The sequence below is a fragment of the Leptonychotes weddellii genome, chromosome 12, assembly GCF_054177405.1.
Source record: "Leptonychotes weddellii isolate Sample4059 chromosome 12, ASM5417740v2, whole genome shotgun sequence".
Taxonomy (NCBI): domain Eukaryota; kingdom Metazoa; phylum Chordata; class Mammalia; order Carnivora; family Phocidae; genus Leptonychotes; species Leptonychotes weddellii.
Genome location: NC_138380.1, coordinates 81,295,159 through 81,307,320, shown reverse-complemented (window position 1 = coordinate 81,307,320; position 12,162 = coordinate 81,295,159). Strand labels below are relative to the sequence as shown.

Here is a 12,162-nt window from a genome sequence, read left to right as displayed (position 1 = left end):
AGACCCTACAAAACCTGCATTATAAAGGAAACTACACCTGTCATTTTCTAACTAGTGAGTTTATAAAATTGGTGTTACTTTTTTTAATCCTGGATTTGATGCTTCTTTTTCCAAAAGAAATACCCATATCCTGTCCATTAATCATGAAAGGATGGCAAGGTTCTTTTAGAAGCTGTAAATTATTAAGAATATCATAGACCTCTAGGCAGTGTGTTAATTCACAGGACTTTGATAATACATTCTTGGCTTGGCTCCATCGTTAGGGATAAATTTTAACCTATGTGCTAAATAATGAAAAGGGGCAGGGGGAGAGAGGGAGAAAGACTCTTTAAATAAAGATATTCTTACCTAGGATTTCTATGTCTTTTTAAAAAGAAATAGTTGATTATTTTAGACATTTTTAAAATCAGAAACAAGCTCTATATTTGTTCCTTTAAAAAGTTGGGATTTGGGTGTTCCAAAGGAATACTTCTATTTATAAAATGCCTTTATACCTTGTTTTTTCTATCAGCCTCTTAATTATAGAAATATAGTCTTTTAAATATGCACTGAGCCCAGATTGAGCCTTTTTTGGCAGATGAAAAGGCTTTTAGGTGAAATAAAATATTTCCCTGTTGTGATTGCCAGATGACATTTATAGATATTTGTGCTAATTTTTACTCATCTCTGGAGCTCATTTTTGGTATTTCCATGTCAATATCATGAGGGGCTAAGTAATGCTAAGGATAAGAAATATGATAACTGATTGAAAAAAACATATATTTTGGGTACATTGGTTTCATATCAGTTTCCATGCAGATACAAGTGTTTGGACTTTGTGCCTCAGCACCTACACCTTCAGATGTTCTGATCTTCTCTTCCACGGAGATGATTATGATTCGTAAAACTTCTCAGAATTTCTGTACCTCATGATACAGAAAGATGTCTAGTGAGGGTTGTCTGGATATCACATGTTGACTCTGGGACTCAAAGTCTGTGGAAGCTTCCTGGGCCACCCCCTCCCCCCAACTCTCCACAGGACATGGTAGGGCAGTGTGCAGATGGCTGTAGCCTAGGGAAGCCATGTGTGACCCTGGGTCAGTTGCAGTCTTCGCTGATATAATTCACTCTTGTGCATGTTTTTCCCATAAAGCAGGTGAGGCCATAATAACTAAATAACTTCTTAGCGTTTTGGGGGCTAGAATGGTACACAAGATAGGCACACCACTCCCTTCTTTATTACAATGAAGCTACATCTTCCATGTAGCCGGAAACACCTCTGTATTGGCATTAATCGGAAAGAAAGCATGGCACCTCCTGCGTTCCCGTTGTCCGTCATCGTGCTTAAATTGATCTAGTGATGTACTGCTCGCCTCGTGGCTCCCCAATGTCAGCTTGCTTTTACAGTGGTGTGAAACCAGGGTCTGATGTAATGTGACGTTCTCAGGGTGACCATGCTGCCTACTCCGTAGAAATGGGATTGAAATCGAGGTTGAATAGGAACCAGCCCGGAATCCAGAAACTGTTAGTTTTACGGTCAACCCAGCCCTACCCTTGATTCCTTTAGATATGGCACTTGATGTGTCTGGGTCTCCATTTCTTCCATCTGTAAAATGATACAGTTCAACTATTAGATGATCCCTGAAGGTTTCTAGTTTCTGCGATTTCTAACCTCCTCCACGAGATGTCTGCTAACAACCTTTAATATGATTTGGGCTTCCAGAGCAGTCCACGGCAAGTATTTGGTGACTGGCCTCATTATCACTGTGTTTACATTTCTTTGGCCATATTCCTCTGTCTTGGTGTTCATACATATGTGACATGTTTGTGAGGCGTCTTCACGTGGCTGTCTTTAACTCATGCCTTGAGCTCCTCAGAAGAGAAAGACTTTTCTTCGGGCCTATCAAGTACAGACCCGTTGGTTCATGTGTGAAGACAAAACTGTTTGCCACACATAGAATTACACTGATGTGGGAGGTACCAAGGGAAGGTTCTGATGGGTGTCTAAAACTTAATACACAACCCAGGAATTTTTTTTTTTTTTCACCTAAACTGCCAAGTCCATAAGGACAGTCAGTCCCACAAGCGAGGTCACTTTCCCCAGCACCCAGCCACCTACAGCTGTGGCTTCGTCCTGTGACGTCTTGACACTACCTCAGAACTTTTTCCCTGTGGATTCTTTTCTACCTAAAGAGAAAAAAAAAAGACTTTTAGTTTCTTAGATGTTACGACGAATGAAAACGGTTCCAACTGTTTATTACAACAGATTTTTTTTTTTTAATAATACATTGAAGTGTCATTCTCCTTCCTAAATCACCAGGGTCCCTTCTCTGCTTTACACCTTCTGGAAGTTCTGAGCTCTGTATTATTTATTGATGCTTATTCTTTTTCATTCTGAAAATAAATTAATATGCGGATCACACGCCAACACAGACAAAAGTAGGGCTATCACTAAATGTAAATTAATTCTGTTTATGATTTGCTCATTCTCCAGCTTGAGGATGAAACAGTTTCTACATGGTTGGCTCTGAGCCAGGGGATATTTCATAGTGCAAAGAGGGATGGAACTTCAATGGCCAAATTTGATTTTTTTTTTTTCCGTAAGCTGTAACCTTGTGCCTCCCTCCAACTCCCACCCCCAAGTAGTGACCCTCTGGTGGAAGCCTGCAGCTTTCTTTGTTTGTTTCTTTAATTATGCAGACAGTAGGATCTGCATCCTTACTAGCATATAGAAAAATCAGAGAAACAATGCAACCAACCGTGTAAGTATTTTTTTTATTCTTTAGATCCATTCCTTTAAAAACCAGGATGAACCTAGGTCATAAAGACTCTGACCGTGGTACTTGAACCCATAGCATACATGGAGGCTCTGGGCATGGGAATCTTGTCATTTAAGTGAACATGGTTCTGTTGCAAGCATGCTAACCCATGCTCATTGGGCTTGAATGATGTGAAGATGGGTCACATGTGCTACCTACTTTAGATTTATTCTGCACACAAACATAAAGTGGTGTGTGAACAGTATAAATAATGATGGACGTTTAGAGGGAGGCCTTGGGTCGTGAAGGTCAATCGAATTGCGGCAAGATTTGGCAGTGGTGGGATGGTGACCACAGGAGAGTCAGACCAAAAGATCACAGATTTGTCTGTCGCTGCTGGATTTTGGTCAGTAGACATTCAATCGGTACCTCCTGTGTGCGTAACCCTGAATGAAGTGCTACTGCAAAAAAGGTGAACTCCTTAAAATTCATCCTGAGGGTAAGAGAAAGGAAAAAATATATATATACTCCAGTGCTTTGTCGGACATCGTGAAATTCACAAGGAATAAAAGTTTTCTGATGTTAGAATTCTGAAAAATTTCTAAAAATGCCCACCATCTCTTCTATTGTGATTTTACAATGAATTCATTCATTCAACCCATATTTATTGAGTGCCTACTGTATGCCAGGCTGTGGGGATATTAAAAATGATAGAATGTTATCTCACTAGTTTATAGTCTAGGGAGGGATCCAGGGAATGAAAGAAGAGTCAGCATCATGTGAAAAGTGCTATGAAAGAGATACAGCTCAGGCTGAAAGCCAAAGCTAACTGGGTGGATGGAAGGAAGGTGAGGTGGGAACCCTTCCCAGAGGACGCGGCACAGGAGCTGAGTTCTGGTACCGTGATGGGAACATTCCTTTACACTGCAAAACCATCTTCATGCATGGCTATGAGGATCAAAAATATATTTTGGGGCCACATGTACTGTTTTATGACTTAGTTTGAAATTTGTTGAATCTTTGTCCTTAACAGTTCTCGTAAAACATGGCTGAATATTTTTAAGCTTTTAATACCGTGTAGCTAAATAAGTGTATGACTTTTAAGTCATCCTCCATAACTTCTAAATTCCCCTCATGTGGGAGGCTGCGCTTTCACACTGAAACTTGACAGAGCGACTTCCCTTGACACGATGTCAAAAGCAAGTTTGTTTACTATTTCATTATAGAATTCATCTTTGAGTTGAAAAAAGGCAAGCATTAATACAGTACTTCAACAGGGCATTGTAACCAGGCATAGCTCTGGAAACTTCTAAGAGTGTGTGTTACACAGGATATTTGTGAGAAAAGAATCTCTCTGGGGTGGGGGCCTGGAGTGGATCGAGGAGGTGTGATGGTAGATAGATGGGTACTAATATTTGTTGGGCACAAATCACATGCCGGGTAATGGGCTGGTGCCTCATATGATTTTTTTCCCATTTAACCTGATTCTAACTGAAGTATGACATTACGTTGTACGACTTTTTAAAACCCAGTCTTAGAAAGATCTTGAGCTGCCTTGGAAAAGCTTTTCCTGGAAAGACTCTGTGTATGGCTAGAACACCCCTCTTCCTTCCTTCTCTTCTTTCAAGCACAGCCTACGGTGCTGTAGATTCTCTCTCATCCACTATGACCATTAAACTGGAATGGATGTGGGGCGCCGAGGTGGCTCAGTTGGTTAAGCATCCGACTCTTGATCTCAGCTCAGGTTGTGATCTCAGAGTGGTGAGTTCAAGCCCCCCATTGGGCTCCACACTAGGCATGAAGAGCCTACTTAAAAAAAAAAAAAAAGCTGGAATGGATGCTTCTGGGGAGCCCCTTCTTGGCTGGTCATTATTCATAACGGATAGGATTATGTGTGTGTGTAAAAATCCAAATGAATCAGGAAAATACTAGAATTCATAAAAGAATTTAGTGATGTTGCTTGACACAAAATTAACATGAAGTCAATTATATTTCTGTGTACCAGCAAAGAGTTAGAAAATAGGATTTTAAAAATAATCTCAGCGATGATAGGATAGAAATATGATGTAGGAATAAAGCCAACAGAAAGATCTCCCAAATATCTCAGGGCCCTTTGTTTGATTTGTCTATCTTTGCACCAAAACTACACTATCTTAATCCTGTAGCTTTTAATAAGTCTTGATATCTGATAAGTCAAAACCCCCAACTTTGTTATTCTTCCTCAAGAATTTTTTAGATATTCCTGGCCCTTTCCTTTACATATGCGGCTGAGAATCAGCTTGCCAAGATCCACATAAAAACCTGCTGGGTTTTTATTGGAAATGAATTTTTTAAGACCAATATGAAGAAGGTTAACATGCTTATGATATTTGAGTCTGCCCGTCCACACTTATGGTATGTTCCTCTATTTATTTAGCTCTTCTTTAATAACTGAATAAAACTTTCATTTTCTTCATAGAGAACTTCAAACATTTTTATTGGTTTTGTTCTTATATACTTCATATTTGTATGATATAACTGGAATCATTTTTTATTTCATTTTCCAGTTATTTGTAAGTATGGAAATAAAATTGACTTTTATGCTAATATAGTATTTAGCAACATTACCAAACTCTCTTTTTATTCTAATGTTTGCCTGTAAATCCTTTTGGGTGTTTTACATGAGTGTAACTGTATTGGTTATAAATAACAACATACGCCTTCTATTTCTTTTTGCACGTTGCTTAGTACTTTCAATGCAGTTTTGGTTAGAAGTGATGAGAACAGGCATCCCTACTGTGATTTCTGATGTGAAACAGAAATCTGTCAACATTCACCATGAAAGATGATGTTTACTGCAAGTTTCTTGTGAATACCCTTAATCAGGTCAATCAAGATATTTATATTCCTAGAATATTGAAGTTTTTATTGTGAATGGATGTTGAATTTTACCAAATACCTTCTTCTGAATCCACTAAAATAATCATAACACATTTTTTTCTTCTGCTAAAATTGAAAAATATGAATTGATGTTTTGATGCTGAAACAAACTTGCATTCCCTGGAATAAACCCAACTTGGTCACGCTATGGTATCCTTTTAGTAGATTGCTAAATTCCGTGGGGTATGATTTCTTTGGGATTTGCGTATCTAGGTTCCTGAATGAGATTCACCTGTAATTTCACTTTCTCAAAGTGTTCTTGTTGGGTTTAGGTATCATTGTTATATTAGATTCATAAAACGGTGAAAGGAGTGGTTCTCCTAATGTAGCAAACTTAGCATGTCCACAGCTGAACTACTGACCTTCTACCCCAAACACGCAGCCTTCCATAGTAAGGGTAATTCCATCCTCTGTGTTGCACAAACCAAAAATCTTGGTGTCGTCTTTTTCTCTATTATTCCACATCCAATCCATCAGGACATCCTTCCGGTGCTGCTTTCAAAATATGTTCATAATCTAACCACTTTGTGTGACCCCAGTGTTCCACTCTCATCCAGATCACAGTCATGTGACTCCTGTGTTTTCGCACTAATCCTCTTCATCTAGCCCTGCCCCCTCCTAACTTAACTCTGCTCTCTCTCTCCGCTTCGGTTCCAGCCACACGAGCTCCGTTTCTAGAACGCGCTGGGCTTGCCACCACCGCAGCTCTTTTGCACTGCTTGCTGCGCCTGCCGGAATGGTTCTCCCTCCAGCTATCCACCTGGCTCACTCAACTCTTTTAAGTCTTTGCTCAGATGTCATTTCTACTGAGGCCTTCCGTGGGCACCCTGTTTCAATGTCAACTTCTACACCCTCGCCTGACACCTTCCATCCCCTTTACTGAGTTCCATATTTTCCATAGCACCAATCACCTTCTGACACACTGGGGAGCTGTTTTCATATGTTGGTTGTTTATTTTCTGTATTTTCCCCTATTGGAAGTAAGCTTAATGAATTCGGAGTTTCAGTCTGGTTTGCTTGCTGCTATATCCCCAATGACTAGAACAGTTTCAGTGCAGGCACTCAATAAACATGTGTTAGATATGTGAATGGTTGAATGCATGGATAGATGGCTGGATCAAAGAACTGCCACAGACTAGAATTTCCTGTCATGTATTTCTTGGAACACTGGTCCTATAAAGTAAAATGAACAAGTGGAATCCAGGTGACAAAAATCTGCTCATTATTGAACACGTGGATGGAATTTAGGGCCTCACCAAGTCATGAGCAATGTTTCGCAGGAGGTATTCAAGCACAGCCTAGAGGTTAATGATTAAAGATGTGCACTTTATCCTCAGAGCAGGTTGGAGATTAAATGCTCTGTCCCCCGAAGGACCCCAAACACAGGTCACTCCAAGGTCCCGTGATCCCTCCGCAGTTGTCAATTAGCAGTGGTGATCATTTTGTTTATTCGGCCTGTGACAAGAACTTGGGTCTTGTTGCAACTGGTAATTTCCAATAGCAGATACCCGTGTCCTGTTAAGCAAGTATTATTTTTGCAGTGTTGAGATTTGGAGAAAAATTGAAAACCCTAGTAGGAATTATTGGCCAAAGAGCCAGAATATTTGTGCATCCCGAAATGTGTGTATCTTGGCTAGAACAAAGCTCACTGTCAGAGACAGAGGGTGCGTAAAAGCCTCCACAAATTGGCAGGTGAAATATGGCCGCTGACAGCCTCTTTTTGACGTTACGCCTGTCCACTTTTTAATAATACTGCTTTATGTTTCCTGTTCTGCCTTGCATTTTTGTCCTTCAAAAGGAAACAGAATGCTCTCGTGGCCTTTTATCTTTTTCTTTTAAACCAAATGTTACCTTTTATTTATTTTTTTAAAGATTTTATTTATTTATTTGAGAGAGAGAATGAGAGAGAGAGAGAGAGCATGAGAGGGGGGAGGGTCAGAGGGAGAAGCAGACTCCCTGCTGAGCAGGGAGCCCGATGTGGGACTCGATCCCGGGACTCCAGGATCATGACCTGAGCCGAAGGCAGTTGCTTAACCAACTGAGCCACCCAGGCGCCCCCAAATGTTACCTTTTAAAGAGTCGGTTACTGTGCATTCCTAGTGGCACAACTGTGTGGGTGGGTGTTCTAAAACATACTCTCCTATTCCCAGATATTGTGCTAAGGGATTTCATAGAGAAATAAAGGGGAAGAAACTGAGTTCTATAACGTTTTTAAAATCCTGCTCCTCAGATTCCCATCCAACACGGATAGGCTACATACCACCCTGGGAGAAGGGAGTACAGAGCTAAAATTTCCTCTGACATTTTTTGAATCACTCACGCTCTTCAGACTATATTGACATGCCATTTAATAGTACAGATAAGTAGTGCTCTGAAGGCCAACTGTGTCTCTGTCCAAATTAATCAGTCTTGACCCATTAACTAAAATTCTGACAGAAAAAAAAAATACTGTTTACTATCAGTATAAGGATTTTGCTTTTCTTCTTAGGCTGTTTTCATTTGTTTCTTCTGCATCCTTTTAATGGACTTTCTAGGTCTCTTGAAAGGTAAGGTTAAAGTTTACAGTCTGGCCTGCACTCAATAACAAAATTATTTGAAAAGCAGGATTTTGCTTCCTCTTGCTCAGAAAAGAAAACTCCTCATATTTCACACTTAACCAAAATCATTCTCCATTCATATCCAAGGAATCCGAGAATCTCACACAGTTTAACATACTAACTCCTCTACTTGCCATAAGCTTTCCCTTTCCTTTGAATTCAAAGTAGTGATGATTTTCAACTCTCCTCAATTCTTCCTTTTTTAATGCCTGTGACTATTTCTCAACTGCTTCCAAATCGGGAGTGAGAATCAGTCATTGACATTGACATGCGCAGTGAGAAGCCATCCACCTACTGAAGACTTCATGATTAAACCATTCCTGCACCTGATTTTCATCCCAACCACATCCCAGCCATCAGAGTCCACCTGACGATTAGATCTGGCTAGCGAGGCTCGCAACACCACACGCTTTATCGTAACCTGCATGCATGATCTTTAAGAACACAGCACTTCACCTAAATGCCAATCTCGACAAAAACGTTTTCTCTTTCTTCCAGTGATGCCGAAGACCACAAGCCTTTGAAAAAAGGCAGCCGGACACCTTCAGACAGGACAGTGAAGAAGGAAGATAGCGATGACAGCCTAGTTGACTATGGAGAGGGGGTGAATGGCCAGTTCAATGAGGACGGCTCCTTTATTGGACAATACAGTGGTAAGAAAGAGAAAGAACCAGCGGAAGGAAACGAAAGCTCAGAGGCACCTTCTCCTGTCAATGCCATGAATTCCTTTGTTTAATCTGTAAACTCTCTGCCAATATCCCATTTCTCTAGAATGTTTCTCTTAAGCACTTGTTTGTCTGCCTTCTCGTACTAGGAACACAGGCAGAAAATATGTGTTCTGCTGTGCGTTAATATTATGAGAGTGGTGCAAACAAGAACATAACTCAGATGATTTGTTAATGTGAACTGCAGTGCAAAGTACATCCTTTTTCATTCAAAATAGGTATTCTTGTTCAGAACTGATAAAAATAATACAACATCATCAACCGATCACGTTATTTGCTCTTCGGGATACAGTTCAATACGATGCATGAAAAATGCTACGTGTAAAGGAATACCTGTGTACCTTATTAAAACATGGTTTGATACTTTGTTTATATTCTCCTCAGCTGAACCCCCGAAATACGAATTCCGTTTTCATTGTCAAGAGTGTTACTGTAGAATTCTCTAGAACTCCAATGTCTTTGTGGACATTGTGGTGAAATTGGTGACTCTATGTCTAGCTGTCGTTAGTCTTTTTGGGAGACTGTTAGCAACAGTATGTACAGGATATCCTTGCTGTATGAGTTCATGACGACCGTCGCATTTGCTGATGCTTTGCAGAGACTCTGTGACCGGCCTCTGCCCCTTATTCCTCCGGGTATTACTGCAGCACAGTGTTCGACTTCTCACATCTTCTCTACGGTCAGTTGTTTTTAGGCATAATGTGTATTGCAGTGCATTGTGGCATGAATGCCAGACCGGAAGAATCGAAAACGAGTCACTCCACTTCAGTTTCAAAAATGCTTCCAGAAAGCACAGGGCAAGACACATGCAGTGCCTTCAGATGGGAAGCATTCCATAACACGCTGCCTTCGGTAGCAGTCGGCATGGCCGACGCAGAGCCCTAGCTTCCTGGCGTGCTCCAGAAGTAACTTCTAGAAAGCAGAGGTCCTGGAAACAGCCAATGCTGAAAGAAAGGAAATGTGAAAATAAAATTAATCAGACAGTTGATGGTAAGGAGCATTTCCCCGTGTGTATAAAAAGAAAAAGGCTTAGCACCTCCTGGAGCGCATGCTGATTCTGTGGGTTTTGTGGTTTCTATTCAAGCAAGCCAGTTGGGTCAGAGGGCCGTCGATTTGGTAGGGAATCTTTGTTAAAAAAAAAAAAAGAAAATCTATTCCCAAACCGGAAGCAGACAACAGCATGCCAACAGGAATGCTTTTCTCCAGGCCTTTACCTAGGTGGCAGCTTCTGAAACTCTCGGCAGCATTAAACAGTGTGTATGCAAATTGCTGTGGACACATTTCCGACTCTCAGAAATCTGACGAGTGCTAACAAGGACAACAGTCAAAGGGATTATGTCTGCAGTTTCCAAAACAAACATAACACATCCTACCGTATCCACCAACGATATCTATCAAATGGTTTACCTCCAAATATGAAATCCTCTAACAACCTATGGTTGAAGGAATGCTCAGTTTCATTTGCCAATAAATTGGTTTCTCATAACTTGCATCAAGTTTAATTTTAAGTAAAGCTTTTTATATGTAGATATTTTGTTGAATCTGTAAATACACTGAAAGTGTAGATGCTATATGCTTAGAGGTGTTACATACGAATAAACACACAACCAATGTTGACGTCGTACTGTCTATGAAGTTAGCTCATAAATACAGTGCATGGGATTGGAAAGCATTTCCTTAAATACCTTTTGGGTTTTTATTTTCCCTTTTTTGCTGTGAAACTGAAATAGTGAGCGCTTTGACATATTGACAGCGAGTTTCTAGATGGAATCTTCAGAGCTTTGCCTGTAGGGCTCAGGAGGCTTGTTCACTCCATTGTAGGCAGAGCCCAGTTTGAAGTCATCCCAGGTAAAGATGACCCTATTTCCACGGCTCCATATTCCCTTTTCACAGACCAACCGTGCTAATGGAAATACAGAAAAACAAGACAGGCTTGCCTGGGCACCAGTGAGCACAAAGATAAGAGTGACTAAGTTTGCCGTTGTTTGGGGGAGGGGGGGGACAGTAAAAGTACAGTTTTTACTCTTCCATAATGGTAGGCGCTAGAGTTATCTGTGCATGAAGGGGTCACCTCTGTAATAGTGCAACAGATTTTGTATTAAAAATTAAATGTGGTTTTAAACGTCCCTCTCTCTTTTGTAATAAGTCATGTTCCTAGTGGAGTGTGAATGTCCGAAGTAACGGTGTATTTAAAAGTACAGGCAGATATGACTGGATTTCCATGAAAAAAAAATCACTATTAAACCATCTTGATCTCTTTGTGATCTTGAACTTTGTCCAACATCTGTCTCCTAATGTTTTCAAATAGTGCAGATTTTTATTTTTGCCTCTGAAAGGCTGTAACATGCATAGAAAATTAACACAGAACCGAAGACAGGTATACTACGGAGCCCATGAAATAGGGGGCATGCCAAGGAATTTGTAACGACCAGCAGGTGGACATATGGGCCAGCCTTTCGAGAAACGGTGGGAGAAACCAGGGGCTGCTTCCCTTGCTGAAGCGGGCCCTCCGCGGGCCTGGTTCTCCGGTGCCTGCTGTCGGCCTGTCCGCTTGGCGGCATCTTCACGCTCCTCCGGGCAACGTGGATTCCTGCCCCTCCCCGGCTCGGGGGCATTTGCAAGTCTTCGGGGTCTGTCACCCGCGCCCTCCTCTCCAGCCCCGTCGTAAGCACTGTCTCAGACGCCACACCGTCAGGCACAGCTACGTGTGGCACGGAGGGGCTGGCCGGGGGAAGCCTGGCCGCAGCAAGTCGCGGTCCACTAGGGCCTTCCCGCTCGGACAGTTTGTAACGGCCCTGCTTTACTTCTAGTGCCTGATTTTGGAAACGGCTTGCGGAGGCAAGGGAGAGAGGCGCAAGGAACTCTCACCCCTCCTGAGCCGCTCTCTCCCTCTCACGGGATTTTGCCGCAAACTACCACCAGAGGGCTCCCGTGCTTTAGTCAGCGCAAAAGAAACTGCGGGAAAATGACGCCCCCGGAGAAAATAGTGCAAAGCGCTTTGTATCATCAGACTGCGGTCTGGCGGTGCAGAGAATGATTGCCTGCTGCGGCCGGAGAAGATGGGATTTGCAACTCTCTCGGAGCAGTTCACACCTTCCAGGGAGTCAGTATGAGTCACTGTGAGCCTGGCGCATCTTCTTCCTCTTACTGATTGCTGGGGGGCTGATCGGCAGGGGGAGGAGGA

The 12,162-nt window shown here is 41.7% G+C and overlaps 1 protein-coding gene across 23 annotated transcripts in view; it reads left to right on the top strand.

Moving 5' to 3' along the window:
* Positions 1-11,249, top strand: part of NRCAM (neuronal cell adhesion molecule) — a 255,655-nt gene extending 244,406 nt beyond the window's left edge. For all 23 annotated transcript variants that reach the window (XM_081800731.1, XM_081800737.1, XM_081800739.1 and 20 more), the window contains one exon: positions 8,752-11,249. In XM_081800731.1, the coding sequence (XP_081656857.1) occupies positions 8,752-8,989 (238 nt within the window). In that variant the 3' untranslated portion in view covers positions 8,990-11,249. The remainder of the gene's footprint in view (positions 1-8,751) is intronic.
* The last annotated feature ends 913 nt before the right edge of the window (positions 11,250-12,162 follow it).